General features: G+C 33.9%; 1 protein-coding gene and 1 long non-coding RNA gene across 4 annotated transcripts in view; one reads left to right on the top strand and one right to left on the bottom strand.

The window, feature by feature from the left end:
* Positions 1-4663: 4663 nt before the first annotated feature.
* LOC129805239 (T-box protein H15-like) overlaps positions 4664-16991 on the bottom strand; it is a 69381-nt gene continuing 57053 nt past the window's right edge. For both annotated transcript variants that reach the window (XM_055853019.1, XM_055853018.1), the window contains one exon: positions 4664-7618. In XM_055853019.1, the coding sequence (XP_055708994.1) occupies positions 7195-7618 (424 nt within the window). In that variant the 3' untranslated portion in view covers positions 4664-7194. The remainder of the gene's footprint in view (positions 7619-16991) is intronic.
* LOC129805240 (uncharacterized) overlaps positions 10909-16991 on the top strand; it is a 142599-nt gene continuing 136516 nt past the window's right edge. For both annotated transcript variants that reach the window (XR_008752065.1, XR_008752064.1), the window contains exon 1: positions 10909-10953. This is a non-coding gene — a long non-coding RNA (uncharacterized LOC129805240). The remainder of the gene's footprint in view (positions 10954-16991) is intronic.

The following is a 16991-nucleotide window of genomic DNA, read 5'->3' as shown; positions in this document are numbered from 1 at the left end:
TCTGAAATAATATCAATGTGTAAATCGTATTAATGAATTAAAAATTTTATATGCGTTTTTATGTCGTCGCAATGTAAGAAGGAAATAGTTCTAGGTTGACTGTAAAGTTTGCTTAGCATCAAACGCATAGCATAGTTCCATTCGAACGAGTTCGAAAGCTAAGCAAGATATTTTTACTCCTTGTGTCGTCTGTTTGCAAATTTGTATTATTTCCTATTAGAATTTCGAAATGCTTTTGCGTGTAACCAGTGTCAATCATCCTTTGGGAACAAAGAACGCAAAAATACCCATATTATTCCTGTCTTATTTATAATATTCCTTACAAATATTCCTTCCGTTATCAACGTCTTAGTACGAAAATTCGAATTGAGTTTGAATTTTTCGAACATCAACGACATCTTGTGCACATTGAATGAAATTTACCTTTTAGCCAAGACACTTCTGAACAATTAAATATCGGTTCGTTGGATGAGATTGTTTGGCTGTTGGATTGAATAGAAATCTGTGATTCCTTAAGTTTCCTTGGTTTACAAAGTGCATCTGTTGGTGGATCGATTTGTCCAGGTGAATGTCTCGGTGGTTTTTAGTGTGTTGGGATGCTGTGTTAACACGTAAAAGATGAAAAATCCACGAAAGTCTTTATTGTTGACCCCCTCCTGGATCTGAAGAAGTGGTTGGAGGTGATAAAAGAGACCCATTGGCATGTCACGGAATTGCGTTTTCTAAGTCTCTCAAGAAAAGACACAGTAAAGTCATATAAAGCGGTCGAACTAAAAAAAAAAAAAATGCCAGGAGATCCTCATGGTTGTTGCGTCTGTATAACAAGGTATTTATAGCGTTTGACTCATAAATACAACTGGAATTTTTTAATACAATCGTTAATTTATTGACGATCGACAAGCGTATTTATGCTCGCACAATAAAACCAATAACCCGTTTCTTTTATAAGTCAATTTACACACAGGCGCATTTACCTACCAAAATGAGAAGAAATAATAAAAGTGAGCAATAATGCTGTGATATGTATTGGCTATGTCGATGGATGCAGATACCCATAAGATATGCTCATGATTTCCATCAAACAGCATTCAGCGATTAATCACTGACGATTGTGCTGTTGAAATATAGTGAGGCAACCTATAAATTGAATTCAATCACAATTTAGAAGGTGATCTTTTCGACAAATTTTCCACTCTTCACACCATTCAGGATCATTTAACAAAACACGAAAGATCTCTCGTGGTTGGGGCAATTAATGGACAATAATTGGAGAATTGCGTGTGATCGTCCAAGAGGAAAATTGAAAGAAAGAAAATAACATGTGAGATCATACGAAAAAAAAGCTTTACTCATTTGGCTAAGAATTCTCCTTATTCTCCAAATAAGTTTTTAATGCAAAAAAATGCGGTATGAAAATTGATTTTTATGCAAGATATTGAGAAATTCAATTAATTCCCACACATTTAATTGATTTATGCATTTATGAGCGTCACAGATGAAGCAAAAGCTCACGATTGGTACTAAAATGATGTTTGAGCTTCGATTTGCTTTGATGGATTGTTTTTGGTTAACTATTCATCACAATCTTTTGCATGCAAGACGTTGCCAATATCTGAGATAGAAAATTATACTAAAAAATTTAGTGTTGATTGCCCGAAGGAATGTGGGTAGCTCAGCTGGTGTACACTGTGAATCTAAATCTCGGCTAATATAATTTTTTTACCACCAAAGCGATGTGAGCTATAAAATCGGTTATGGATCGGTTATCGGTGCGATTGCCTACAACTGAGAGAAATTAAACTCTTACTACCAAGCTTATTAGAGCTTATTAATTACTTTCATAAACTATTTCCCGGTTTTCTTTTCGGATATTTTGATATACCAGGGTATGAATTCTGAGATGCGTGAGTTTTTCACATGAGAAACTCACGGTTTTTAGACCGTTTCCTGTTCGCGTTTGATGAAACTTTCACAAAAAAATGTCACGTGCAACACTTACAGCATCTAAGAATTTACATGAAAGTTTTTACGAAAGCTGGACAAAATGTTTTCTAAAGGTGATCTCAGAGCCGTGAATTTCTCACGTGAAAAACTCACCATCTCAGAATTCATACCCAGGTTTAAACAAAAAGTAACAACACAGTTTTAATCATTGATTTCAGGAACCCCAGGAACCAATGAAGCCAATTGAAGAATCGGGGTTCGGGTCTTGGACAAAAGTAAGAACCAAAAGATTTATCATGAAAATTCCAAATATCACCGTCAAATATTGTATTTCTCAAAATTATTTTCTTTATCGCAAATGTGGAAAATTATCGTGGGGTTAAGTGGTACAAGTTGGACGATGGTACAAGTTAGACAGGGCATTTTTTCTTGATAAATTTAGTACTTCATTTTTATTTATATATATTTAATGCTTTAGTTTTATAATTTGGTTCCTTGTGCTTAAAAAAATTTTGTACTGTATTTATCAAGAAAAAATCCCTGTCCAACTTGTAATACTATGTCCAACTTGTATCACTTTACCCTAATAATATGAAAAACAAACACCGCGATTAAGCTATTTGCCAAATATAACGAAAATATTATAAGTACCCAAACGGTAACATGTGAACTTAAACATTTAGCTTTCAGACTGATTTCAAATTAATTTAATTTGACTTCGAAAACCTACTCGAATGCTTTATTACTGATTGAAGCAACAGTTTCGAAAAAAAAGCATTCCAATCGGTTGTGAACCGGTAAACAGTAAATGATGCATACGTATGAGTGCTTTTAAGGTAGAGCATCTAAGTCACGAGTTCGAGCATTTAATAAAGCCTGGGACGCTTTTCCACCCCTTTTTATTGAACATAATGCAATGGGCGATCGAGCAGTAAGAGGAACTGTTAAAGTATCACTACAAAACAAAGAATATTCATTTTTTTTATTACTAAAAGGATAAAATGCAATTTCTTTTGCGTCAGTGATCTTAAGAAAGAATTTCTGTGTTTATGGTGGCTACACAACAGCACATAGATTGCCTGGAAGTCTACCTAGAACTTATGAGGCCCCTCCAGAGAAGATAGATTGTCCGGGTGACTGATTAAACATTAGAAGGCTCAAAAGAGATGTAAAATATGGGCAATTTTTACACTTAAAAACACAAGAAAAAAAAAACAGTCAAAATTTTAATGGATACTTCTTTAATAATTTTCGATGAATTTACTACCGGAAACAACTTAGGATCGAAGGAACACCTTTTCGAATTTTTTTGTCAAACTGTTGATATTTATTTAGTGTATGTAATAAAACTTAAGTAATATGACGTTTTTTCTGTAATATACCTTTTTCTATATGTGTTCAAATTTCTTATCCCAAATGGTGCAGAGTAGGGTGTCAATATGTCCTGACAAAAGTTTTTAAAGTCTCAATTGGTGTTCCTTTTGCCCTACTTCTGTGTGAAATTAAATTTAAAATTGATAAATAGAAAATTTCGTTGAAAATATTATTACAAATTTTGTTATTTTCATTTTGACAATTAAGCATTGGTACATTCCTTCTAACAGAACAAGCACTTTTTTGAGGTATTTTACCATGGATCTTCTGGAAAAAATATCAAAAAATAAATACTTACACATGCTTTCAAAATTCACCAATTTTCTATTTCAATTCACAAATTATCGATATTAAACAAAATTTTCAACATTTTCTACAAATTACTAGATTTTGCAAACTCACTGGGCGATCCGTATTTAGTTTATTAGGGTGAAAGGAACGTCTATTGACACTTTAAGAACTCGTGTCAGCACCTATTGACACCCTACTCTGTACCATTTGGGATATGAAATTTGAACATCTTTGTTTATAGTAAAAGGTATATTACAGAAAAAACGTTATATTACTTATATTTTACTAGATACATTAAATAATTTTCAACATTTTGGCAAAAGTGTCAATAGGGGTTCCCTGTCGAACAGACGTTCCTCCGACTCTATATGCCACAAAACACGTTTAAAAATCTTTTAATTCATATTATTATCAATTTTTTTTTTGAAATTTCATCAATTTGTGTTTAAAAAACAGTCTTGGGGACCGTTTTTCAAATCCTGGCGACTACCAAATGAAATAAAAAACTACTTTTTCCTTATATGTTGGTTCCTCCGATTTCTCTGTCTCACATTCATACTTACGGTTAGCAATTTTTATTTGAAGATCGCTAACTAGTTACTACACCAATTCAGCAAAAATACGCTGAAAATCTTACTTTTTCATCCGATTGTGCTTATTTGGTACCGTCAAATTTCATCTAAAATTCAATTCTCGAACAAATCGATAATTAGTAACTGGGTTTTTCACAGTGTATCTGTATTTAAGTAAAAGAGCATTTCAGAATTGAGAAACTAATCGAATTGAATCATCTGACAGTATTTGAATTCAGAAGAATTTCTGTTTGTTGAATGAGGATCTGATGCTGGAAAAAAGAGATGATCGTGGCAAGAGGTTTGGAGAGAAAAATGATATAAAAGACATTAAATTACTAAGTCACATTGTCCGAGAGGTAATTTATGTGGCTGTAAAATTTGAGGAATTTCATAATCATAGCTGCATTTTTTCACGCTACATCTTAAGAAACGGGCTCAAAGAGATCAATCGGGCTGGGTGAGTGATAAAGGAGAACAACATGGATATATCATTTAAATATTTTATTGATTATACTTTTTTCTTCTATATATAGTGTAATATTAATTATAATTTACATCCCACAGTTAATTGTATTTCAAATAGTATAGGCAATTTTAATCACTATTTACATATTTATCATTTTCCATCATACAATTTTCACTATAAATTGTTCTTCTCTTGCACGATTACTATTTTTTTTTTGAAATTAAACACTCTGGCTCTGCGTATGTTAATACCATAAATATTTCACATTGACAAACCGTGTCTAATTTTATCTGTCATTGCGTTCGTGATTTGTGAATGTAAGACCAAGTTGAAAAAATCAATTTGGAGATATCTATTGTATAATTTCTTCTGCAACAAAAAATATAATCACATGAAATAATATAAATTTGGATCAACAGTAGAGAAATAAACGAAAGACAAATATTAATTGACCTCCTTAAACATGAATATAATTCTTTTTTTTTCATTCAACCTGTCAATTGGGAACACAATTTAATATCTTGGGTGTTTCTGTGTCACGTTGGAGTGTTTATGATAATGTTTTATGGTGAAAAAAAAACAACATATTTCTCCAAGACAATTTGTCATAATTTAATATTTACAAAATATTAAATTACATATCTATTTTTTTTTTGTTTTTGAACTATATGTACAGAGAAAAACAAACACATATTGCCAACTCACAAATGGTTTTTTTTTCTACACGAATATCCACAATATTAAATTAAAAATGATATTTTATTTCTGTTCTTTTTCTTTCAATTCATTTTTTTTACATTAAACATACGTAATACTGATGCTCTAGATTTCTTTAAGTTTTCATTCTTCTTTTATTAAGTACGAGTATAGTTTACTATTAGCTAAATTATTAACAGTTTATTTTCCATTTGATAAATGATTTAGACAAATTTATTATAGTTTTTTTCTTCCTAAGTCAACCATATGTTATGGTTATGAAGCCGTTTTTTTCTATAACATACTCACTCTGATCTTTTATAAATTTTTAGCCAGAATTTATTGAATGAAAATTTTCATTAAAAATCTTATGCTGCATGCATATTTTTTCGAATTCGTGAAATTCAATTAGTTGATAACGATAAATATAGAGTAGATTCCATTTAAAATTGAAATTTTATTTGTCTGATGAAAGCAAAGGGAACCTTATCAAGGGATAAAGAGCACAAATTCTACAAATATTGCGAATATTCTGAATATTTTAGCAATATTCAGAGTATTTTGCGAATATCATATAAATGAATATTGCAAATGTCGCAAACACCGTGAATATTATAATTAATTTTTGGGTATGTTTTGGAGGTGGTCTAGACGAACATTTCATCCAAACATACCTATCCGTAAATGGTTTATCTCTTTTGTATTTACTTTGTTTGTTTGTATGTTTGTAGATCATACCAAAACCCTCTAGATTGATCACTTCTTTATTAATTTTTGATTTTGAAATGCTTTTGTGATTTATGAATTAATTTAATCGCTGGTAGACCGGTAAGCATTATAGGATCATTCTAAAAAATAATTCACGGAGAGATCTATTTTTATTTACTTTTTTTTTTTGTAAATGAAATGAATATGGATTATTGAAACTTTATTTGTTTAAATAGTGTTTTGACACACTATCAATTCAGAATGAAAATTTGAAAATAAAATAAAAATCTGAGATCCAATAATCAATTAAAGATTTTTGAAAAAAATCTTTCGTGATTAATATTTTTCCTTTTCAAGATTTCTTTAAAAACTTTCTATTTTTATAGTTTTACTTTTCAAATTAAGAAAAAAAAGATAGTGACAATTTTATCACAGTGCTTTCATGGTATTTTTAAGACAGAGAGTTCAGTTTTGAATTAAAAATTTCACTCAATCGAAAACATTTGCAAACAGCCTTAAGATTGTGGATTTTTGGGATAAAAAATTGTTTGAGGGAGTCGTTAAAATGAAAATTCGTCACGTTGAATTTAATTTACGCTTACATTATGTACACAATGAGATACATCTACAAAAATAAATTACAGTTTATTCGCTATATTTGAATATTCACAGGAAAATGATATTATTATATTGGGTTGAAATTCTTAAAATGTCTTCAAATACGGCACATTTAGAATTAAATTGAATTATTCTGAGAAAAGAAAGGTTTGTAAAGTAGCTGAGTGGATAATGTAAATTTTTCAAAATGACATTATTTCTTAATAATACTTTTTTTGTGTTTTATGGGGAGGAACATCACTTTGACAAATTTTCCACAAAATTTGTTGGCAATTATTACAAACTTTTGAGAAACAAAGAAACAAATCTTTTGAAACAGTTTGTCAATAAACGATCCGTAACAATTAATTTGAAGGTCCATTCAAAATAGTTACAAACTTTGTTGTATACTGAAATTTTAATTAAAAACTTACCAAATATTTTGCAACATTATAAGAGTCCAACAACCCAATATAAGTTTGTCTTTGGGAACGTTCGAGCGCGGATTTAGTGACCCCTGAGACGGGCCTCGAGGGGGCGCTGCTAATTGGGTGGGCTTCGCGAGGAGGGCGGATGATGGGGTGGCACCTGGTAGGGACTAAAGCGCGAGAAGTGCTTGGCGCGAATGTCAGGTGAGGGGGAACCGGAACTGGAGGGTGTTGAAACGGAGGGAGGTGGAGTTCGTGAAGCTGCAGCGGCAGACGTGAGGAATCCAGCTGACAGTTGTGGTGGCCACTGGCCCTGCCACAGACCCAGATTTAGAGCACCCAAACCTGGACGTTGATATACTTGTGGCAGCAGGAGTTCCGTATAGGGTGATCGGCCCCAAATCTGCAGCTGCTGACGTGCCTTCTCCAGCAATGCTGCCCCATCGGCATCCTGCGGGAATTGTGGCAGCAGGGGCTCCGGAAACAGACGCAGTGGGGTCCGGAGATGTTGTTCCAGCAGCAATGCATCCATGGGATCCCTGGAAGATAGAACCAGAAGAGGGGTAGGGAGTTAGATACCAATGTGAGAAGAATGGACTCAAAGAAATCTCTCAACATCTCGTGTCTGCACGGTGCTGGAGATTGGTATCGCCGGAGCAATTATTTAATTTTGCACTTCACACCCATCGTCATTTCCTTCGGCTGGACACCCAACCTCTGCAATTGTGCACAAGCGTTGAAAAATCTTTGAGATATCTCACACTCTTAAGACAGATGGATGGATGGGTGTCTCACACCTCTGGTCAGGGAAGCAAAGGACGCGGCCACTAAACAAGTGTGAAACAGTGGAATGTGCAAATTGGCCTCAATTTGGTGAAGATTGGATTTTTATCTCACCACCTCTCCCATTCCCTTTGGAAATCCTTTCCCTAAAATCTCCTCATAGCTAATCTTCGAATACACTCAGCGAAAAAGAAGCTAAACTTGACTTTTAGTTTAACCCGGATAATTTGCTTAAAACTGATTTTATAACCTTTTTTGTTAAATTTATAAGCTTTGTTTTTTTTTTTTAGTAAAACGACTAAAATTACTAATTTTGCTAAATTTTTATATTAATTTGTTTTGAAGCTGACGAGAAGAAGAAGCAGAGTGCGAAAGAGAGACATATGCAAAATCAGAGGGAAAAGGATGCAAATTTGATTTTATGAAATTTTCTTGATGTACGAGTAGAAGGTGTGCCAGGAGCGTTACTCGTATGGTACTGGTGTATTTTGTTAAATTATTTTATGGTTGCGGTACATCTTTTAGATCATCAACATTTTATGAAATCAAAATCCACATCCCTTTCTATCACAAATGTTCTGCATCTGTCTATTCTACTCTTTCTCACTCTTCTTCTTCTTCCTTTGCACATCACAACAAATTCAATTATGTGTATATCAATTTTAGTGTTGAAGGAAGGATGAATTAGGTGCGCTTTGAAATACGTGTGATTTTGTCGTAAATTTTATTATACTCGGATCTAATTCAGATATTAGAATTTATTAGATAGATATATTCTTAGTCGGATATTTTCGGTTTATTTTTTCAAATAATTATAATCTATTTAACAAGATGCCATTTTTCTTAAAACAATAAAAACATTTTCAGATAAGATATTTTTGTTTTCAAGCTATCGTATTTGTTTTCCTGATTTAGGAAAGTGTTGCAAATTGAACCAAGATCTGCTTCTATTTGAAAATAAAATGTCCGTCTGAGACCTTTAAAACAAATCCAAAAATGAAAAAAAAATCACGTGGCGCTTTTTCGAGTAATCCCAAAAAGATGGTGGGGTAGGAGAACGGTGGGGGAAAAATGAGGGTAGAGTTAATAATCCTCCACTGAGAGAAATCTGAAAAAGTTAAAATAACATTCCAGAAATGTTAATTTTACCCTGCATTATTGGGTTAAAGTTACCCTTTTTCATGTTAATTTTACACTTAAAAAATGTTAAATTTACGAGGAAAAAAAGTTAATCGCACCCCCTTTTTTCTCAGTGTCGGATAGACTTATGAGGGGGGTCCTCCGAAGGTCTCAAGCCTATCTCCAACTTTTTGGCCTCTAGAGCTTGAAAGAGCTTGAGAGAACATCGATATATTTCCACATAAAATCTCATTTTTAAAAGTTTCTAAAATATTTCTGAGTGTAGGACCCAAAGATGCACGCAAGTTTGGGATGAGCCAATTAAATTTCTCTGGAAAGCCGCCACATTAGTTGATCCATTAAAATAGATCATTTTGCGATCCTCCAAGATTATTCTTCTGCTTTAGATCATTTATTAAAATAATTCGCAGCCCCGAGGCTTCTACTACTTCTCACCTAAGCGGAAAGTGTTAAGGTCTATGGTATTGTGATTCTGCAACATCCGACAAAATGAAACTCAGGGAGTGATCTCTGGGTGTAATTAATTAAAATGAAAAATTGCATATAAAAATATCACTTTTTTGCCATATTCTCTCCTCACAATCGACCCACAGCAATGATGCATTTGGTGGGTAGCAAAAAAAAAGACTCATAACAAAAATGGTGAGAGAAGGAATTAATAACTTGCGCAATTATTTATTAATTTTTACACCTCTTAAATCACTTTTTCCACGTAAATGGCAATTATCTCAGCGCATATTCCTCTCTCTTGAGACCCCTTTGGTGGAAAAAAAGGGGCAAAGAATAGGAAGATGCATTGAGCGACACTGATGCATCCCTGAGTACGGCTCTTGGCATCAAAGTAGTGCCGCCCTGTAATTTGTACTGCCGATGATATGAGCTGCAGGGCTCCAAGACTCTACCTCCAGGGCTCTTGGTGTCTCTTCTCTCATCCAGAATCTCTCTAAACTTCTTCACAATCCCAGCAAAGATGATTTTTGCCTCTTCTCACACGCTACAAATTGAGCCCCAATTATAATTGCTATCATCATCATTGTGGAAGAGATGGAGCGAAGACGTTCAGAGATTTATTTAATATCTATTCACCTTTTTGCGTATTACACCTCTGAGGGCTTTTATCGCGATATATACCCTCACCAGGTTATAAAGTGGCATATTTCTACCGAGCAGACTGTGTGGAGGAAGTCCCGTGCATGACTGATCATCATCAGAAGAGAATTTTTGCCCTAGACTTTCTGGCGATTTTTTGGGTTATGCTTCACACAAATTGCCTTTTGAGAATGATGCTTTGGCTTCTACCACACTTTTATTCTTCACTTTGCAGCGGATTTTAATTTGAAATAGATTTACTAAAATTTACTATAAATTTGTGATTGTTTTTACATTTACAGAGAAGATAGAGAAATATTGTTTTTTTTTTTAAATTGAAGTGGGGCTATATGGAAGGTGGAGCTACATTGAAAACGATATTTATAAAAAAAAGCTGGGCTTAGTGTAATTCAGATAACCAAACAATTTTGGATCTAAATTAAATTATGGCAAAGAGCACTTTCCTTAAGAAATATGCAAAAAATAACGTTCTTAATGTAGCCCCCGCTTCAATGTGGCCCCACTTCACCCTATTCCAAAATACACCTAACTGTGCTATCAATAGTGGATCTCCGGAAATTTTAAATTCTCCTTTGTGGTTCGTTTCTGAGATAAAATCTCTTCATCGTTTGTTATAATCTTCCAAGTGCGTCTTGGTTAAAATGATAAATAGTCTGATACTTCTTACTCATCGAAACGTTTTGTAATTACTTTGAAAAGTGCCTTATGATGCTATTCCAATGATTTAAATGATTTTAATTTTCGTATTAATTTGCAATTGGTCCTAATAAATTAAATTATTGCTTTTTTTATTTTAGTAAAATGCCGTGACCACAAACCGCCAGATCAACCCGTCGGAGCGGTAAGTGTTGAGTTTATATCTCTTTTTTTTCATTACAACTTCTTGTGTAAAATTTATTATTTGCTTGTGGTTTGAGGAGTTGAACACAGTATTATTTTTGAATTAATCAAAATAAAAAAAAATGTTCAATATCACTTTACAAGAATGCCAAGAATATCTGCAAAAGTCCAATGAATATCATGCAATGTACCATCACAATTTAGTGGTAATGGTAGGAATCACAACTACCACAGCCCATTGAAATAAACATTTCTCATTCGTGATGTCAGAGAAAAAATCCAGCAAGATGGCAAAAGTTGTAATATGGTGAGGGGGGCCTGGGATAATTTGCATTATCGTGTGAAAATATTATAATCACGGCAGTTTGAGGCAACTCCATTGAGATAATTACTCTTGAATAAATGCGGAAAGTGTTGGCAGGTGTTGATAGTCGTCGTTGCGGTGGCAGCAAATTAGCTTCTCGACGCCAATATTTCCGGCATTGTGGAGAAATTATCTGAGTTGCATCGTGCGATAATTTCTTCTCGGCACAATTTTGCGCACCTCTAAGAACACGATCTCACAAATTTACGCCTCGCACCCTAATTAGCCACTTTCGTCATTGTCTTGCGCATTAATTTTTGCGCGCTGTTAAAAGTGCTTATCTCACCTGAGGAGCATAAAAACACCCCATCCCGGATAACCATGAATTTCTTTTCACTTGATCATAAATTTGATACATGTACCCAATATTCGTTAGCACTGCTTTTGAAAAAGGTGCCTTCGTTTACGTATACTTTCGGTGTAAGCAGTAAGAGGTGTAAATATTTAGTACGTAATGCCCTAGACACACTTACGACTTGAGCCGAGAAACAGTTTGACGTAATTATAATCAAAATAATGATGTGACTAAATCCTTATCAGTTTCCCACCAATTAAGTCGTTTCCCGGCTTAAGGCAAGAGACGGGTTAGTCAGAAACGATGGAAATGTAATTTGATCTTTGTTTTAATTAAGTTAAGCCGTCTCTTGTCTTAAGTCGTAAGTGTGTTTATGGCATAAGATTAGCAATTTCTTACCCTCTTTGGTATAATAATTCAAATATGAACAGTTATGTGAAGTTTGTCGCATATATTTTCGAAAACTCGTTTGAGTCCGTTTACCTTTTTGATGATACATTATTTGTGCTCTACGGTTGTCTGGGAGGTTAGCCTGGAGAGTGCATTCAATTAAGAAGGAGCTACGGTTCTAACAAGTATTGCTAATTGCTACTAGAGTAGAGTCGAGTAACCATTGAATGCTACTTTTAGAATTCGTTGTCTTAGTATTTTGAAACTGTTTAACTGAATAAAGTAGAATTTAATCTGGACATACTATGATGCCATGCCCCTCTTAGTATGCATGTGATTTTCCAATAATTTGTTACTAAGCCACCGAAATAGTATACTACCGTAGACGGGAGTAATTAGCATCGCTGCTTTTTGTAAGCTTTTCTTTAATTCTAACTGATTAGATGGTCTAATGACAATCCTTAAATGCTAGAATTAAAGAAAAGTTTATGAAAAGCAGGGATGTAAAATCATCCCCCAAATTGCAAAGTAACTGTGGAGTAACTATGAAAATATACTATGCCAGAGTAAGGAAAGAAAAAGAATTGACGACTTCTGGAAGGGTTCTCTGAACCGAAAGCTTTGGAAAAACATGAATTTTTCTTAACTGCCCATACCGTGATGCTTACATGTCCTAATAATAATTATTTGTATTATATTTTTGCCATTATATTAATCATCACGTATTTTTGCAATAACTCCCAATACTATGCGTCCATCGCCGTCTTAGCGTTGGTGACCAGCCATTAAAGCCAAACGGCGTAAATTATACTTCTCAGGCTTTAATTATATTTATTTATGCAATTCTTTAATGGGTATAAACCAATTACGACTGGTCAGTCGGGATTGTACTACGCACTCACGCGGGCATTCTTTGAGCTTTTATGTTTATGAAGAATGGCTTTGGTGAGAAAACGGCGGGGTTGCCCAGAGGGGCAAGCAAAAGAAGGCCAAAGGATGAGTATCCGTGTGATCGCGTCACTCATTCATACAACCCAAGTAAAGTGTCTTAAGTGCATCATCAGTTGCCCAATTTGGAGCTGAGAACTTGGAAATTTGATGTTGTTGCTGAGACTTCGTGGTCGCGCCACATATTTATGGGGAGGTAAAAAAAATAAGAATAAGAACTGCCGCCGAGGCGAGGAAAAAGGTGCTCAATGATTGTGTTAAAGATGAAGAACACAGTGGAATCGACATAATTTGAAATTGCGCGCGGCTCTGTGGCTAAATTACAGACCACACCACTCATATATTCGCCTGCGTGCGCGAACAACGCGTCCACAGCTAATATGCAATCCATGGATATGATGGGGAAAGGAGACATGGCATCTCTCTCTCTAGAGAATTGACCAAGAATGGTGCGTGCCCTCCAACCACACTTGCTCCATGCCATTCAGACCTCACCACAACTTGGGGGACAGGTCAGAGCGGTAGGAAACAGTGTCTTTTTTGGGGCTCTGCGGACCCTCAATTTCTCTCTTCCCAATCGATTTTCATCGGACAATTAAGACGCGAGAAATCACACCTCAGGGCAAAATTATTAAGAAATCAAGTCTCTACCTTACACCATTTAATTCATCTTCTCGACACTCACCGTACGCATAATATTGCTGAATATTTTGACAAATTGATACTGTGAGAGAACATTTATGCATAAAATTAAAATCAGGAACTCCTTGGTAATTATTATTGAAGGGCTATTAAATTACGCGTCTTTTAATAAATAATAACATCAATTTCAAATTTCAAAACATGAGTGGTCGAAGCGTTAGCTGTGTGAAATAGAAGCACTGGGATCGATTGTCATATAGAAGTAATTTAAAAAAAAAAATGATAAATTTGTGAAAATTTACAGGTTTCCACAATAAGGTAAGATGGGGTAATTTGGAATCATGTCTGATTTGGAACTGTGATATTTCTTAATCATTTTACATGGCAAAAGAAAAAATACAACGAAGAAGTACTCTTGAATGTAAAGTCTTGTACTTCTTCGTTATTTTGTTTTTCTTTTTGATCTTCTGAAAGAGTGAAAAAAATTGAAAATTCCAAAATAGACATTATTCCAAATTACCCCACCTTACCCTAAGCGTAGATAAAAAATTAGTGTTTTAGTGGTTTTAGCTACAATCTTATATCTTTATTTATAAGATGAAATGAACTGCTTAAAGTTAATGATCATGTAAAGTGTATGGCCCATACGGAAATTGGTAACCTACAGGTCGTTGACTATTTATAGCAAGGCGGTGCATTCTCATACATTTTCCGTACAAAAGTATGGTATATTTTTTCCTAAGTGATTTTATAGTTTTAGTACAAAACCAAATGCAATCATTTTAAAACTTTTACTAAATGACTGGGTATCTAATATTAAGTTATTAGCACAAAATTTATAATGATTGCACGAGTATAACAGTTCCTAAAACCTATATGAAAAAGACGTAAAATTCGCATTTTTTTGAATTTTTCTAAGAAATTTTTTATTTGTAACACCAGTAACATTTTAAATTCAATAAAAATATATTCTCCGTACATGTGCCTAACATTTCGTGTTATATTTATTTTTGTGGGATCTAAGACTTAAAAATTATAAAAAATTTAAGAAAAATATACCATTTCTGAATTAAAATACTCCATCCGTTAGTTAATCATCCTAGATTTATAGTCGACGACTGAACCTACTAGTCCTAATAAATACTTAAAAATTATACTCCATGTTTATGATTTAGATTTTTTGCTAACCAAAATTTAATATTTTATCGACCAAATTTGATTTCTTACTGCTAAAAAAACACTGAGAAAAGTGAATGAACAACCTTTACTTTACCGAATTTATTACTCGGTGTAAATAATACACTGGTCAAGTGTAACTTAATAACACTGCGATGTAATGTGTACAGATAGAAAAACATCGCTCACGTTAAAAAAGGGCGGTTTTAAATAAAGTGTTAGAAGGTAAAGCTCAGCGTGAAAGTTTTTCAGATGTAATTTTCAGCTTCACTAGAATGACACGAAAATTTTCACTCGCAAAAACTCTATACAAAAGTTGAAAGTTTTCACACTACCGATATTACATTAACTTTTTTTTGCTATTGCTTTAATACATTTTTATCTCTGTATCCATTGAATGTTCTTCTGTGTAAGTGTGAAAATTGTGGAAAAGCCAATGGGCGGAGTTTGTTGGTTTTTCACATTATATTATTTCGCTTGACGACGCGCGAGGTGGTGGTGAGAAATGTGTGATTCATAAGCAAGATTCGTGAAAATTTTTGTCATTTCCTTGGGGAAAAATAGTACAAAGATGCGCATGCTTCCCGACACCTTGGTCGGAAAGATTATTTTGGCAATATTCTTGTTTTTTCCTGCCATACTTGAGATAGCACGGCAAAGTGTAAAGAAGAGCTGTTAGTGCATCCTATAGCATGTTTTTTTTTTTCAAAATCAAATTAATTGGCAATGAAAACTTCTCACCTTGTGTGATAATTTCAATTTTAAGCACCGCATAAGAAAAATGAGACGGAAAATAAAGAAATCTTCACGGTCGGATTCATTGGAGAAGTATTGGCTTAAACGAGGCGTTTGTGGTTGGGAAGTCATAAAATGCCTTGCTACTGGTCTCCTCTCCAGGCCAGACACCAGTAGCATCCATTCTTGCATCACAAGCACTTCATACAACATTCTGCTCATGCGCTGAACCATTGGTATTGAGGGGAGAAATCTCATCTGTTTTAATAGTTAAATAACATCTTTCGGTATAACTTCAGATCAACATAACTTGTTTTTCCTTTGCCTTTATAACTTACAGAAGGGTAGTACTGGATTTTGGGAGAAAGCTTCAAAAAATATTCTTATTAAGTCACTCCTTATCTGGAGTTATACTGTATTTGGCATTTTTGCATTCTCTTCATTTAATAATTCAATCTTAGGTTGGTTTAATAAGTCCCTGCCTTTAAAAATAATAGAACACGTCACGTCCTATTAGGGCTTGAATGAAGAATGAAATTATACTGAATTTCATAGATTTTTTAAACACTTTGTCGATGTAAACATAGTCAATAAAATTTTATCTAAACTCTTGTGTATGCAAGAAAATTAATACCCCGTCTTATGCTCTAAACACACTTACGATTTAAGCCCAAAACGATTTAGTTAGTGGGAAACTGATGGGAATTTAATCAAATCATTACTTTGATTATAATTACGTTAAGCCGTGTCTCGGCTTAAGTCATAAGTATGTCTAGGGCATTACAATAAAATTTGTAGATATGGCTCATTTTTTAAGTACGATTCTATATTTTAATAATTAAATGCAATTCAGTTTAATTCATTTTCTAGTATTTTTTAATTAATCTCAAATTTTTCAATACGTCTGCTGTCGTCTCAGTGTCTTAACCTGTCTTCCAAATGCCTTCCAGGGTAAATGCCTGATAATATTTTAAAATAGATAATAATGAACAAATAAATAATAATCCACATGTTTTCAGCTGAATTAAAATCAGTTACAATTTGGTGCTCGTTGGGACATTTAGGAGCATTTCAAAAATGACTTGACTAGTTATCTCCCAATGGTAGGCAAAATGCATTAAAAAGTTTGTATAATCCTATTGTATGCATAATCCTGGGATCCCCTGTACTGCGTAATTCTTTGCATAATATACCCTTGTAAAAAGCAGATTTTCTGCAACGGTTTATACAACCTACGAAGGAGGATTTCTATCGTTTGCCTCTGGAGGTTAGTCACCAACGCTAAGACGGCAGTGGACGCTATAGAAGAAGAGCTATAAGAAGAGCTATTATTTGAACATAAGTCCCAGAGGAAAATGAACTATTTTTTTAAATGGAACTTATGATATTTAATTTTTCGCAAAATATGGAAAATGTCTTCCTATCTTACTTATGGATCAAGCCAAAAAGCTATCTTTTTGTATAGATTTCAAAATACAGAGAATCAATA

This window comes from Phlebotomus papatasi, chromosome 3 (assembly GCF_024763615.1).
Source record: "Phlebotomus papatasi isolate M1 chromosome 3, Ppap_2.1, whole genome shotgun sequence".
NCBI classification, from domain to species: domain Eukaryota; kingdom Metazoa; phylum Arthropoda; class Insecta; order Diptera; family Psychodidae; genus Phlebotomus; species Phlebotomus papatasi.
This window is presented reverse-complemented; position numbering and strand designations above follow the sequence as displayed.